Here is a 15,737-nt window from a genome sequence, read left to right as displayed (position 1 = left end):
GGGCCTGGCGAGGATTCAGCCGTTGGGCAGACTGGAGGTAGGAGAGGTTCTTGTGGTCGGTGTAAATAATAACTGGAAATCTTGATCCCTCCAGCAGATGCCTCCATTCCTCAAGTGCTAATTTAATGGCTAGAAGCTCTCGATCCCCGATGGAGTAGTTCCTCTCCGCCGGAGAGAAGGTCCTAGAAAAAAAACCACAAGTGACAGCATGCCCGGAAGAATTTTTTTGTAAAAGAACAGCTCCAGCTCCCACTGAGGAGGCATCAACCTCCAATAGGAAGGGTTTGGAAGGGTCAGGTCTGGAGAGCACGGGAGCCGAAGAAAAGGCAGACTTGAGTCGTTTAAAGGCGTCTTCCGCTTGAGGAGGCCACGACTTGGGATCGGCATTTTTTTTGGTTAAAGCCACGATAGGAGCCACAACGGTAGAAAAATGTGGAATAAATTGCCTGTAATAATTGGCGAACCCCAAAAAGCGTTGGATAGCACGAAGTCCGGAGGGGCGTGGCCAATCTAAGACGGCAGAGAGTTTGTCTGGATCCATTTGTAGTCCCTGGCCAGAGACCAAATATCCTAGAAAAGGAAGAGATTGGCATTCAAACAGACATTTCTCAATTTTGGCATAGAGTTGATTGTCACGAAGTCTCTGAAGAACCATACGGACATGCTGGCGGTGTTCTTCTAGATTGGCAGAAAAAATTAGGATATCGTCCAGATATACAACAACACAGGAGTATAACAGATCACGAAAAATTTCATTGACAAAGTCTTGGAAGACAGCAGGGGCGTTGCACAGGCCAAAGGGCATGACCAGATACTCAAAGTGTCCATCTCTGGTGTTAAACGCCGTTTTCCACTCATCCCCCTCTCTGATGCGGATGAGGTTATAGGCGCCTCTTAAGTCCAATTTAGTAAAGATGTGGGCACCTTGGAGGCGATCAAAGAGTTCAGAGATGAGGGGTAGGGGGTAGCGGTTCTTAACCGTGATTTTATTAAGACCGCGGTAGTCAATGCAAGGACGTAGGGAGCCATCTTTTTTGGACACAAAGAAAAATCCAGCTCCGGCAGGAGAGGAGGATTTACGGATAAAGCCCTTTTTTAAATTTTCCTGGACATACTCAGACATGGCAAGAGTCTCTGGGGCAGAGAGAGGATAAATTCTGCCCCGGGGTGGAGTAGTACCCGGGAGGAGGTCGATAGGGCAATCATAAGGCCTGTGAGGAGGTAGAGTCTCAGCTTGTTTTTTGCAGAAAACATCCGCGAAGTCCATATAGGCCTTAGGGAGACCGGTTACTGAGGGAACCACAGAGTCACGGCAATGGTTACTAGGAACCGGTCTTAGACAGTCCTTGGAACAAGAGGGCCCCCAACTCTTGATCTCCCCAGTGGACCAATCCAGGGTTGGGGAATGAAGTTGAAGCCAGGGAAGTCCAAGGAGAATTTCCGAGGTGCAATTGGGGAGGACCAAAAGTTCAATCCTCTCGTGATGAGATCCGATGCTCATTAGAAGGGGCTCCGTGCGGAAGCGTATGGAACAGTCCAATCTTTCATTGTTTACACAATTGATGTAAAGGGGTCTGGCGAGACTGGTCACTGGGATGTTGAACCTGTTGACGAGAGAGGCCAAAATAAAATTTCCTGCAGATCCAGAGTCCAAGAAGGCCACGGTAGAGAAGGAGAAGGCAGAGGCAGACATCCGCACAGGCACAGTAAGACGTGGAGAAGCAGAGTAGACATCAAGGACTGTCTCTCCTTTGTGCGGAGTCAGCGGACGTCTTTCCAGGCGGGGAGGACGGATAGGACAATCCCTCAGGAAGTGTTCGGTACTAGCACAGTACAGGCAGAGGTTCTCCATGCGGCGTCGTGTCCTCTCTTGAGGTGTCAGGCGAGACCGGTCGACCTGCATAGCCTCCACGGCGGGAGGCACAGGAACAGATTGCAGGGGACCAGAGGAGAGAGGAGCCGAGGAGAAGAAACGCCTCGTGCGAACAGAGTCCATATCTTGGCGGAGCTCCTGACGCCTTTCGGAAAAACGCATGTCAATGCGAGTGGCTAGGTGAATAAGTTCATGTAGATTAGCAGGAATTTCTCGTGCGGCCAGAACATCTTTAATGTTGCTGGATAGGCCTTTTTTAAAGGTCGCGCAGAGGGCCTCATTATTCCAGGACAATTCTGAAGCAAGAGTACGGAATTGTACGGCATACTCGCCAACGGAAGAATTACCCTGGACCAGGTTCAACAGGGCAGTCTCAGCAGAAGAGGCTCGGGCAGGTTCCTCAAAGACACTTCGGACTTCCGAGAAGAAGGAGTGTACAGAGGCAGTGACAGGGTCATTGCGGTCCCAGAGCGGTGTGGCCCATGACAGGGCTTTTCCGGACAGAAGGCTGACTACGAAAGCCACCTTAGACCTTTCAGTGGGAAACAGGTCCGACATCATCTCCAGATGCAGGGAACATTGGGAAAGAAAGCCACGGCAAAACTTAGAGTCCCCATCAAATTTATCCGGCAAGGATAGGCGTAGCCCAGGAGCGGCCACTCGCTGCGGAGGAGGTGCAGGAGCTGGCGGAGGAGATGACTGCTGAAGCTGTGGTAGTAACTGTTGTAGCATAACGGTCAGTTGAGACAGCTGTTGGCCTTGTTGCGCTATCTGTTGTGACTGCTGGGCGACCACCGTGGTGAGGTCAGCGACAACTGGCAGAGGAACTTCAGCGGGATCCATGGCCGGATCTACTGTCACGATGCCGGCTGGCGGGTAGTGGATCCTCTGTGCCAGAGAGGGATTGGCGTGGACCGTGCTAGTGGATCGGTTCTAAGTCACTACTGGTTTTCACCAGAGCCCGCCGCAAAGCGGGATGGTCTTGCTGCGGCGGTAGTGACCAGGTCGTATCCACTAGCAACGGCTCAACCTCTCTGGCTGCTGAAGATAGGCGCGGTACAAGGGAGTAGACAGAAGCAAGGTCGGACGTAGCAGAAGGTCGGGGCAGGCAGCAAGGATCGTAGTCAGGGGCAACGGCAGGAGGTCTGGAACACAGGCTAGGAACATACAAGGAACGCTTTCACTGGCACAATGGCAACAAGATCCGGCAGGGAAGTGCAGGGGAAGTGAGGTGATATAGGGAAGTGCACAGGTGAAGACACTAATTGGAATCACTGCGCCAATCAGCGGCGCAGTGGCCCTTTAAATCGCAAAGACCCGGCGCGCGCGCGCCCTAGGGAGCGGGGCCGCGCGCGCCGGGACAGGACCGAGGGAGAGCGAGTCAGGTACGGGAGCCGGGGTGCGCATCGCGAGCGGGCGCTACCCGCATCGCGAATCGCATCCCGGCTGGCAGCAGAATCGCAGCGCCCCGGGTCAGTGGATCTGACCGGAGCGCTGCAGCGGAGAGAGTGTAGCGAGCGCTCCGGGGAGGAGCGAGGACCCGGAGCGCTCGGCGTAACAACATCATATTGTCAGACACTTCCTTAAATCAACCAGTCCACAATGGCCACATTATCCTCCAAAATAACACAACACAACATGTTAGTTGTTCTGCCACAACATGATTACTGGCAGAGGACATGGCAGGGCTGCTCTTTCCTTTTTTGGGGGATGATTCAACAACTAGTCAAGTGGCAGAGAAACTGTCAGTCCACTTTGCATTTTTTGTTAAACCCAGAAAATACAAGTAACATCGCATAATGCATTTTGGATAGCATCATCCATTCTTGAGCCATGTATAGTATTACAGCTCAGCCCTTATTAAAGTGTACCTGTCATCAACAAAAACTTTTTATATAATGTAGATAATTCCATTATATGTAAATTTGTAATATACATTGGTTAAAAAATGTGTATATGTTTGTCCCTTCAGCTATTACCTGTGTGTCTCTATGAGGAGTCCAAATACAGGAAGTGAGAGTGGACAAGCAGGGCTCGGTGCAGTGGGAAAAAGCAGGTCAGTGTGCACTGAGGCTCTATAACATGCTCCTGGCTCATACATCTGGATGATTGACAAGCCAGGAGCCTGCACAGAACCCTGCTTGTCCTGCCCTCACTTCCTGTTTTTGGACTCATCATTGAGACACACAGACAATAGCTGCAGTGATAGCATTTTTTTCACCCCAAAATATACACAATCTTTTAACAATGTATATGACATATATACATATAATGGTATTATATAAAAAGTTTTTGTTGTCGACAGTTACACTTTAAAGAAAATGGTAAAAACAATGGGGGGAATTTATCATTGTTTGCTTTGGTAAGCAAGTTCTGAAGTAAATTTTTTGCTTTAGTATTGCTTATGTGCTACATATTTATCATACTATCACAGGGATTCGATACATTTGGATCACATAAGCAAAACAAAAACGTTTTTTGCTACTTTTTTTAAAAAAATGTGCTCATGTACGGGAGTTTTGTCTGACCTGAAGTAGTCTTGTGGCTTTTTGTAAGGGGTTTGTAACTTTTTTTTTTTTTGCCTATGTGCTACTTTTGCACATCATAAATACCTGACCACTGCAAAGTAAAACCTGAAATTTACTTAGGTAAGGCTGTTTGTAACTTTTTGCTTACTCACAAAAGTCGCATAAAAAAAAGTGCTTAGGCGCATGTGTGACTTTTTGTGTGACTTTTGCATGCAAAAAAGGCTCTAAATACCTTGATAAATGTCCCCCGATGATGCTGTGACTGCAATGACAGCAATGTATCAATTTCACCAGTTTTTTTCACCCAATTCCAAGACTTGTTCAGCTCAATATGCAGATGGACTTCCATTACAAAAAGAAAATCACTGCGTCAATCCATGCCACAATAAATATTAGATAGGTATTCTGCTTTTGGTTTTATGGGACAATGTAGTACACAAACAGAAGTGTAAATAAAAGCCCCCCAGGCCTCAGTGTTAAATCTGTAACCAGGTTCCCCCATCTGTAATATTCACGGCAGAGTTTTCTGGGTGCACTATAATGACCCAGGCTGACTTATGAAGACATTTATGGAATAAAACAATGACAAGTATAGGGGTTTTACAGTATGGTGAAGGAGGAGGTTTGCCAAAAAGAAGCTAAGCGTTGTAAGGCTAACCATGGCTAAGAACTTTCAGAAATGAGAGATTGAGGGCAAATCACTGGTTCTGTACTTTCCATTCAGATATGATATTTCTATGTATGACCCAGAAGAAAACCATGCAGTTGTGTGGCTGTAAGTGACATCTACAAGCTCATAACTTGTGGAGACAGGCGTTCTGCATGTCATACTCATATACGCAGACATCCTTCAAGACTCTACAAGGGTCAAGTATATTTGAAGAGACACAGTAGAGTAGATTACATGGTAGGCATTAGCAACTTCATGCAGAAGAAAAGATACGCTCAGTGATGCTTCATAGGCTCTAGGCTGTAACCTCAAGTGGATATTTCACTTTTATGTGATATATTATTATAAGGCAGCATATTATAAATACAGGACTGCTGTTATTTTATCAAGCAATTGCTATTATTAAAAGGAATATAATAGAGTACAAGCAGATCATGAGTCTGCTGTATGCAGGAGTCCAGCGGTTCCTAACCTCACCTCCCTTTCCCCCACTGAATGACAGCAACCTTGGAATTAGTCTGTATAGAGATTCTGCTATTACTAAGCCTTAGGCGGGTAAGGAAAGTGGTGGGTGACTTACCTGTTCAAGCTTACTCTGATGCATTGAGCGGTTTAAAAAAAAAATGGTTTACAAAAATAGCCAACTAGATAAATGTACCTGTGCCTGTAATATACTGCCCTAAATCCATGAACATGTTCACTTTAACAGGAATCTCTCAGCAGGTTAGGGCTGAGGATTATGTGTCGGCAGCCGTATACATACTCTAAGGGGTAAATTATAAAAATAAATTAATTTTTGGATGGTCACAATGTAACTAACCTTCCGTTATTCATAGCATTAACCGCTATACTGAGACTCAAACAGTAATGCTACTTTACTCCTTCATATCCATTATACACCATTATATCCTTTTCAATAAACTTTTTTTTGTGTGTGTGTGTGAGTGAGTGAGAGAGTTTTATTAGCTTTTGATAAAAAAAAATGAAAAAAATTACAGTAAAGCAATTGGAATGATTAATTAAAATAATGCTGGAAAAGCTGAACTGTATGCATATTTTTTCATAAGTTGGCTTAGTGTAGAGCCCAAAAGCCAAGAAGGCACTCATATGCAATCAATAATAGTTCAGGTTCTTTTTTGGCATTTCACCTGAGGCTCAAGAGATTCAAGTTATCTCTATACAGTACATTGAAGAATTGAACTGGCTCATAGAGCTTGTAACACATACTGGGGAGTCCAGTTGTGTACTGGATTTATTAAGAGGCATAGAACAGCAAGATTTGACTTAAGAACAACTTGTAAAGTTCTGGTCTCAGTATATTTTACCCTATAGTGTCTGAATAATGAGTCAAATTTTAAATATGCTTCAAAACATACTAAATTTGTATTTAGTAAGATTTTTTTATTATGCAGTCCACAAAATAGTTAACATTTCGGTTCTATCGGGACCTTCATCAGATTAGAACCGGACTGCTGTTGAGGTAATGTGATTGAAGGCAGGGTGAGGTAGTGGTGACAACAGTCACCGATGAAAGCTCTGGTGACTTTTGTCACCACTACCTCACCCTGTCAGCATGGCACTTGGCCATTTTACTCCTCAATCACATTACCTCAACAGCAGTCCAGTGCTGTTCTGTTGAAAGTCTGGATAGGACCAAAACATTAACTATCTTGTGGACTGCACAATAACTAATAATACTAGTTGCAAATAGAATGCCAAGTGTGTTTTGAAGCTTGTTTATAGAGTGGGATTCCTACTTGAGTACCAGATTGAAGGGAGTGCCATATTAATTTACTTTCCACAAATTTTAAACTGCCGTTGTGCCCCGTCGGAAAACGCCTGTTAAGGCTCTTCTTTTATGCCTTTAACGTCCGTTATCCAGACGGGGCACAATGGGCAACAACGGGTCCCCACAGATTTTATTATGGGGTCCGTCAGGCACCGTTGTTATTTAACGGGAGTAGTGTGAGAAAAAGATGTGGCATGATGTATTTTTTCTTCCTCTATTCTCCCATTCCCCTGACGTACGTTGCACTGCCGTGTTCAAATGGCAGTGTGAAAGTAGCTTTAGATACATTGGGAGAGCTTTATCAAAACCTGTCCAGAGGAAAAGTTGCTAAGTTGCACATAGCAACCAATCACATTGCTTCTTTCATTTTGCTGAGGCCTAGTTAAAAATGAAAGAGGCAATCTGATTGGTTGCTATGGGCAACTCAGCGACTTTTCCTCTGGACAGGATTTGATAAATCTCCCCCCATTAACTTTAGCTACATGAAGACTAGAAATGATAAGGGATGTGTGTGTCTGCATTTAGAGTTCGAACATTTATACACAACGGTGATATCTACTTTTGTATTCTAGGAGCCTTCCTCATTCCCTATGTGATATTCTTTATATTCTGTGGTATACCGGTGTTCTTCTTGGAGACTGCGCTGGGGCAGTTCACCAGTGAAGGAGGGATAACATGCTGGAGGAAAGTGTGTCCATTGTTTGAAGGTATAGTATGAATTTCCTTTCAGTTTTTCTAATGCAGTAGTTATATTCTTACCACAGCAGCACAAATTTATTACAATGATTCAGATTTGTTAATTTTTAGACATGTTTTCTGCTTTTATTAATCACGTGCACACCTTTCCCGACAGATTTATCATGAGTTTCCATTAATCTTACACCTGCATAGGGGATACTCCGTCCCTAAGACATCTTATCCCCCATTATCTCTCATGCAGCACCCACCTATCTCATCTGCACGAAGCGATGATCACTCCGTGTCTGAAGCCTCACGACTAAGGTGCTGGAGTAATGTGATGGCACGACTCCGCTCCCCTGTGACGTCTCAATGCAAGCCTAGGGGAGGGGGCATGATCGCTGTTTGCAACTTTTTAAGCCGGTTGTGACTTTTTGTGCGACTTTTTAACAAAAGTCGCTGTTAGTAAATCCCTGCCTGCAGCTAAGTAAAAAACAGAACTCATACAAAACATCTGGATTGTAAGAAATTGCGCAGCCCGGCATACCACTAAAAGTCGCACAAAAGTTGCACGTGCAGCTTTTTTGCGACAAATATAAACCAAAAATCCTGATTAAATCCCTTGATAAATTCCCCCCTTTGAGGCAGAGTTATCAAAACCTGTGCCGAGGAAAAGATGACCGGTTGCCAGATTGCTTCTTTCATTTTTCAGAGGCCTTTTCAAAAATGAAAGAAGCGATCTGATTGGTTGCTATGGGCAACTAGTCAACTTTTCCTCTGCACAGATTTTGATATATCTCACCCTTTAAATTCAGTGGGTAGAAACGTAATCTGCTTGTGGATTTTCCTAATGATTTTCAAGATTTCTGCTTGCTGCCAGTAAATGAAATAATCCATTTATATGTTAAAAGGGTACTCCGGCAGAAGGTTTGAAAAAAAAAAAAACATGCCAAGGCTGTCTGTTATTTAAAAAAAAAAAAAAAAAAAAAAACCTATGTTCCCTGGTGGCTCCTCCGGTCCCCAGCGGGGTGGGTGGATGCTTCATAGTGCAGCTCAGCAAACATCAGTGCCCAGCAATTTCTTGAGCAATAGTATGGCACATTCACGCCTGACACCAGGATGAGGTTATGAGGATCGCGTCAGGGACTGGAGCAACCATAACGGAGACACCAGGGTGCATGGGTCATAAGTAAAGGTTTTTTACAGACAGCCCAGGCATATTTTTTAACAATATATTTCAGAGTATCCCTTTAACATATAAATGGATTCTTCCATTTACTGACAGCTAGCAGAAATCTTGAAAATCATTAGGCATTTTCCCAGCGATACTGAAGGCACTGGGGAAGTGAATAAAGGTTTGTTTTTTTCATGCAGGCAGCTTGGAGATATATATATATATATATATATATATATATATATATCTTTTTTTTTTTTTTTTTTTTTTTTTTTAATCCTTCCCCTGGAGTACCCCTTTAAGACTAAAACCTTTATATAAATGCAGTAGTCTTATTTTTTTGCTTGTTACAGGACATCAGTCTAAATAAGCATGTACCTTATTGCCTAGCCCTGAATCTAGTCAATCCTTTCTGAGATAATTGCAGCAACAATACAAATATCTTTCTCTTTTCTGCACTGGTACATTGTAACAAATGGAATCAGTGTGAAAATATAACAAGGTGTGTAAAGGTTTTCGTCTTTTGAGCATATAGTCGCCTTCCCTAACTGCAAAAAGACATAGTGAAAGTGATAAAGAATTGAAAAGGAAACCTGTTAGCTTTGCTGACATGTCTGTATCTGTAACATCTACTGCACCTTGTTCACACCAAGATTTGTGAAAAACTTAGCTTTGATCTTCGCACTATTTTTCTCCGGGGAATGTGTATGAGTGAATTGACAACTAGATGCTATTATTTAGCTTGTCACAGCTTGTTCCTACACAGTCTATCCACAGCATAGGGCAGTATTTCCCAAACACTGTGTCTCCAGCTGTTGCAAAACTACAACTCCCAGCCTTAACCGCTTAAGGATGGTCCCATTTTTTTACCTTAATGACCAGGCTCTTTTTCATTTGACATGTGTCTCTTTAAATAGTAATAACTTTAGAATACTTTTTCTGAGCGGAGAGATTCTGAAATAGTTTTTTGTGACATATTGTACTTTATGTAAGTAGTGCATTTTTGTTGACACATGAAGCATTTTTTGTGAAAAACTCAAAAATTTCTGGCTTTAAATTTTTTTTTTATGGTGATCACTGTGCGGTAAAAGTGATTTTATATTTATTCTGTGGGTTGGTACGATTATGGCGATACCCCTTTTATATAGCTTTTTATTTTCTTTTTCCTTTTTCTTCGCAAAATTATTTTTTTCCCTTTTTTGTGTTATCATGTTCCGACAACCGTAACTTTTTCATTTTTAATCCGACGCCATTGAGTGAGGGCTTATTTTTTGCGTGACAAGCTTTACTTTTTATTGGTATCATTTTTGTGATACATGCAACTTTTTGATCTTTTTATTCAGCTATTTGCACCAAAATTGGCCAATTTTGCCCTTTTTTGTTGTTGTTTTTTATGGCATTCACCGTGCAGGATAATTTACATTATAGCTTTATAGTACACATCATTATGTATGTGGCAATACCTAATATGTATATGATTTGTGTTTTTTTTTATGACAATATAGGGCTTTTATTAGGAAAGGGGCTTTTTTTTATACTCTACTTTTATTGAAGAACTTTATTTTTTTTAGCTTTTTACAGGTTATACTATGCTGCAATACATTTGAACTGCAGCACAGTATAGCCTGATCGGCTGCACATACTGCTGCCTGTGCGATCCAGCCTGTGGTTGGATCTCACATGCTTCCATAGCTGGCAGACAGGAGGTCATCATCTGACCTCCTGCTGCCATAGCAACCAATGGCGACCCGCGACTCCCCTGTCAACACTATAGATGCTGGGATCAGGATTGATAATTCTACTTTAACATAGTGGTAAAGTTTTGTCGATACTTGCATCATTTCTTGAAAAATTAGCATTTTTCTCACTTTGAAGCTCTCTGCTTGTAAGGAAAATAGACATTCCAAATAAATTATATATGGATTCACATATACAATGGGGACATTTACTAATCTAGTCTATTCTGGGTATGATTATAGACCAGCGTATGTGGTAGTCTCCTGTCTATTGTGCTCCTAATTTATCAAAGGTCTCACAGACCTTGATAAATTCTGTGCTCAGACTTCAGGGTCTACAGCTTAAACTGCATTTAGACCTGCTCCAACATGGTCTGACATTTCAGTGTATTTTGGGCAGATGCGACTTGTCGCACAAAAGTCGCACTTGATAAATTCAGCACCAATGCATTTTCCAATGCATTTCCGTCTAAAATAGACTTGCATGCATCATGTCCTAAAAATCCTCTAGAGCAAAAGTCGCAGAAAAGTCGCACATATTTAGACTGCGACTTTCTGTGAGACAAATTTAGTCAGGAAAAAACAGTCTAAATCCTTTGATAAATCTCCCCCAATATGTCTACTTTATGTTTGCATCATAAAGTTTACATGTTTTTACTTTTGGAAGACATCAGAGGGCTTCAAATTTCAGATGCAATCTTCCAATTTTTCACAAATATTTCAGGGACCAGTCCAGTTTTGAAGTTGATTTGAGGGGCCTTCATATTAGAAATACCCCTTTAATGACCCCATTATAAAAACTGCACCCCTCAAAGTATTCAAGATGACATTCAGAAAGTTTGTTAACCATTGTTTGTAAACCAGTGTTTCACAGGAATAGCAGCAAAGTGAAGGAGAAAATTCAAAATCTAAATTTTTTACACTTGCATGTTCTTGTAGTCCCAGTTTTTGAATTTTTACAAGGGGTAAAAGGAGAAAAAGCCCCCCGAAATTTTTAACCCAATTTCTCTCGAGTAAGTGAATACCTCATATGTGGATGTAAAGTGTTCATTGCATGCACTAGAGGACTAGAAGGGATGGAGCGACAATGAGATTTTGGAGTGAATTTTGATGAAATGTTTTTTGGGTGGCATGTCACATTTAGGAAGCACCTATCGTGCCATAACAGCACATGGCATACTATTTTGGAAACTACACCCCTCAAGGCACCTAACAAGGGGTCCAGTGAGCCTTAACACCACAGTTTTTTTATCCCAAATTTACCATTTTTACAAGAGGTAATAGGAGAAAATTCCCCCCAAAATTTGTAACCCCATTTCTTTTGAGTATGGAAATACCCCATATGTGGACGTAAAATGCTCTGATGATGCACTGCAATGCTCAGAAGAAAAGGAGCCACATTTAGAATTTTGAAAGATTAAAAATTGTTCTTGGGGGGGCATGTCGCATTTATGAAGCCCCTATGGTGCCATAACAGCAAAAAAAAAAAACACTTATCACACTATTTGAGAAACTGCACCCCTCAAGGAATGTAGCAAGGGGTATAGTGAGCCTTAACAACCCTCAGTTACTTGAAAAATTTCTGCTAAAGTTGGACATGAAATTGAAAAATGTGAATTTTTTCACTAAAATGCTTGTGTTACCCCAAATTTTTCATTTTTACAAGGGGTAATAGGAGAAAAATTTGTAACACCATTTCTGGAAAGTGCTCTGCAGGCGAACTACAATGCTCAGAAGAGAAGGAGCACCATTGAGCTTTTGGAGAGAGAATTTATTTGGAATGAAAGTAAGGGGCCATGTGCGTTTACAAAGCCCCCATGGTGCCAGAAGAGTGGACCCCCCCCCCACATGTGACCCCATTTTGGAAACTACACCCCTCACAGAATTTAATAAGGGGTGTAGTGAGCATTTAAACCTACTCGTGTTTGACAGATCTTTGGAACACTGGGCTGTGCAAATGAAAAATTATTTTTTTTATTTTCACGGACCACTGTTCCAAAAATCTGTCAGACACCTGTGTGGTGTAAATGCTCACCGCACCCCCTATTACATTACGTGAGGGGTGTAGTTTCCAAAATGGGGGTCACATGTGGGGGGGTCCACTGTTCTGGCACCATGGGGTCTTTGTATACACTCATGGCCGTCAATTACTTCAATGGGTTTTTTCTTATTTTCCCTTGTGAAAATGAAAAATTTAGGGTAACACCAGCATTTTAGTGAAAAAAATTTATTTCTGATTTTCACATCCAAATTTAAAAACAATTGTAAAACACCTATGGGGTGTTAAGGCTTATTATACCCCTGGTTATGTTCCGTGAGGGGTGTAGTTTGCAAAATGGGGTCACATGTGGGTATTTATTTTTTTGCGTTTATGTCAGAACCGCTGTAAAATCAGCCACCCCTGTGCAAATCATCAATTGTACATAGTGTGCTCTCACTCCTGAGCCCTGTTGTGTGCCCGAAGAGCATTTTAGGTCCACATATGGGGTATTTACATACGAAATTAAGTTACAAACTTTTGAGGTCTTTTTTTTCCTTTTAGCTCTTGTGAAAATGAAAAGTATGGGGCAAGATCAGCATGTTAGTTTAAAAAAATTACATTTTTTCACAATAACATGCTGGTATAGACCCCAACTTTACGTTTTCATAAGGGGTAAAAGGAGATATAGACCCCAACTTTACGTTTTCATAAGGGGTAAAAGGAGAAAAAGCCTCCCAAAATTTGTAGTGCAATTGCTCCCGAGTTGCTAAACTCCCAGCATGCCTGGAAAGTCAGTGGCTGTCCGCAAATGCCGAAATTCCCATGGGCGTTCAGGTACTCTCTTGGTCCTTAACTCCTTAAGGACGTAGGGCGTACCTGTAAGCCCTACGCCCGGTGTACGCCCTACACCTGTACGCCCTACACCGTGACCCCGCATCACACCGGGTCGGTCCCGGCTGCTAATCACAGCCGAGAACCTGGGCTAACAGCGTGCGGCATCGATCGTTGTGCCGCACGCTGTTAACCCTTCAGACGCGGCGATCAAAGTTGACCGCCGCGTCTGAAAGCAAAAGTAAACGCTTCCCGGCAGCTCAGTCACAATTTTCCAATCAGCTGGGATGCAGGCGGAGGTCTCCTTACCTGCCTCCGCAGGCTTGAGCAATCGAGCCCCTATCTGACTGATCCGTGCAAAGCTATAGCTTTGCAGGGATCAGCATAGAAGATCAGTGTGTTCAGTGCTATAGCTCCCTATGGGAGCTATAGCACTGCAAAAAAAAAGTCAAAAAAAAAAGTTAACAAAGGTCATTTAACCCTTTCCCTAATAAAAGTTTGAATCACCCCCTTTTCCCATAAAAAAAAACTGTGTAAATAAAAATAAAAATAAACATATGTGGTATCGCCGCGTGCGAAAATGTCCGAACTATAAAAATATATAGTTAATTAAATTGCACGGTCAATGGCATGTGCGCAAAAAAAAATCCAAAGTCCAAAATAGTGTATTTTTGGTCACTTTTCATAACGTGAAAAAATTAATAAAAAGCGATCAAAAATTCCGATCAATATAAAAATGGTACCGATAAAAACTTCAGAACATGGCGCAAAAAATGAGTCCTCATACCAGCCCGTACGTGGAAAAACAAAAAAAGTTATAGGGGTTAGAAGATGAGAATTTTTAACATATAAATTTTCCTGCATGTAGTTATGAAGTACGACAATATCCAACCTATATAAGTAGGGTATCATTTTAACCGTATGGACCTACAGAATAAAGATAAGGTGTTATTTTTACCGAAAAATGCACTGCGTAGAAACGGAAGCCCCCAAAATTTACGAAATTAAATTTTTTCTTCAATTTTGTCGCACAATTAATTTTTTTTCCGTTTCGCTGAAAAAAACTGAAAAACCCTACATCCTTAAGGGGTTAAGTACCAGGCCGTCAGGGCATACCTGTACGCCCATGGTCCCTAAGTGGTTAAAGCCGCACGTTTGAAAAAGTTGCCCAAAAACATACAAAGTGGAGTATTGAAGTAAGAAATGTGATCAACACCGTACTTATCACATGCCCTGCACTATCTTAGTGATTTGTCTTAGTGTAAAATTTGTGACTTTTCCTGCCACTTTAGGTTTACACAAGAAATCAAGGTGTGTTGTGATACAGATACTTCTAGTAACTGTAAAGCTAGGACTCCACTGAGATTTTTGCCCTGCGATTTTTGTGGCATAAAAATGACCGAAAAAATGCCAGAAAACTGCCAGTTTTCCCCTGCGTTTTAAAAATTTTTCTGGCGTTTTTACCTTTTTGTGGAATTTGCCTTTTTTGGCCCCTTTTGCGTTTTTTTTTTCCAAAATAGTTGGGTACCACAAAAAACAAAACAAAAAAAAAAAAGGATGCAGTAGGGATGTAAAAATGTATTTAACTAAATGTTTATTTTTTATCACAAAATTTTAATACATTTTTTTATAAAGTGTGTGTGTGTTTAACTTTTTTTTCTCTCTCTTTTTTTTTTATACATTTTTTATGTAGTACTACTACTCCCAGCATGGAACAGTGTGTTCCATGCTGGGAGTAGTAGTACTACATAAAAATTGGAAGAAAAAAAAGAGAAAAAAAAGTTAAACACACACACTTTATAAAAAAAAATATTAACATTTTGTGATAAAAAATAAACATTTAGTTAAATACATTTAGTAGTAGTACCTGTACTATAGACATATTGCCCAGGGTGTCAATCTGACACCCCATGCGATCGTCCATAATATAGCAGTGATGTGGCTCTATACAGCGCTCACATCCCTGCTCTATTCGCATCACTGGCCATTCATATTTTCCACCCAGAGTGGTGATTGGCCGGATGGTTGCAGCCAATCACAGCTCTGAGGAAAATATGAATGAATGAGTGGCCGGCCCGTAGTATAGTGCAGAGCAGGGATGCGAGCGATGTATACAGCCGCTCTGCATCTCTGCTATAGACAGGACGATCACAGCGGGTGTCAGTAGTGACACCCACTGTGATGTGTCCTTAACTGCAGGTACTACTACTCCCAACATGGAGCACACTCTGCTCCATGCTGGGAGCTGTAGTACCTGCATTAATAGACAGATCGCAGCGAGTGTAATTTCTGACACCTGCTGCGATCTGTCTATTAATGCAGATACTACAGCTCCCAGCATGGAGCAGAGTTTATTCCATGTTGGGAGTAGTAGTACTTGTAGTTAAGGAAAGATCACAGCGGGTATCACTCCTGACACCCGCTGTGATCCTCCAGTATAATGTATGGATGCGGCCGGCGCTCTTCTATGGTCCCCT

At 42.0% G+C, this 15,737-nt stretch overlaps 1 protein-coding gene across 2 annotated transcripts in view; it reads left to right on the top strand.

The window, feature by feature from the left end:
* Positions 1-15,737, top strand: part of SLC6A11 (solute carrier family 6 member 11) — a 375,576-nt gene that overhangs the window by 100,411 nt on the left and 259,428 nt on the right. For both annotated transcript variants that reach the window (XM_056524287.1, XM_056524288.1), the window contains exon 3: positions 7,433-7,567. In XM_056524287.1, the coding sequence (XP_056380262.1) occupies positions 7,433-7,567 (135 nt within the window). The remainder of the gene's footprint in view (positions 1-7,432; positions 7,568-15,737) is intronic.

This window comes from Hyla sarda, chromosome 6 (genome assembly GCF_029499605.1).
Source record: "Hyla sarda isolate aHylSar1 chromosome 6, aHylSar1.hap1, whole genome shotgun sequence".
Lineage (NCBI taxonomy): Eukaryota > Metazoa > Chordata > Amphibia > Anura > Hylidae > Hyla > Hyla sarda.
This window is presented reverse-complemented; position numbering and strand designations above follow the sequence as displayed.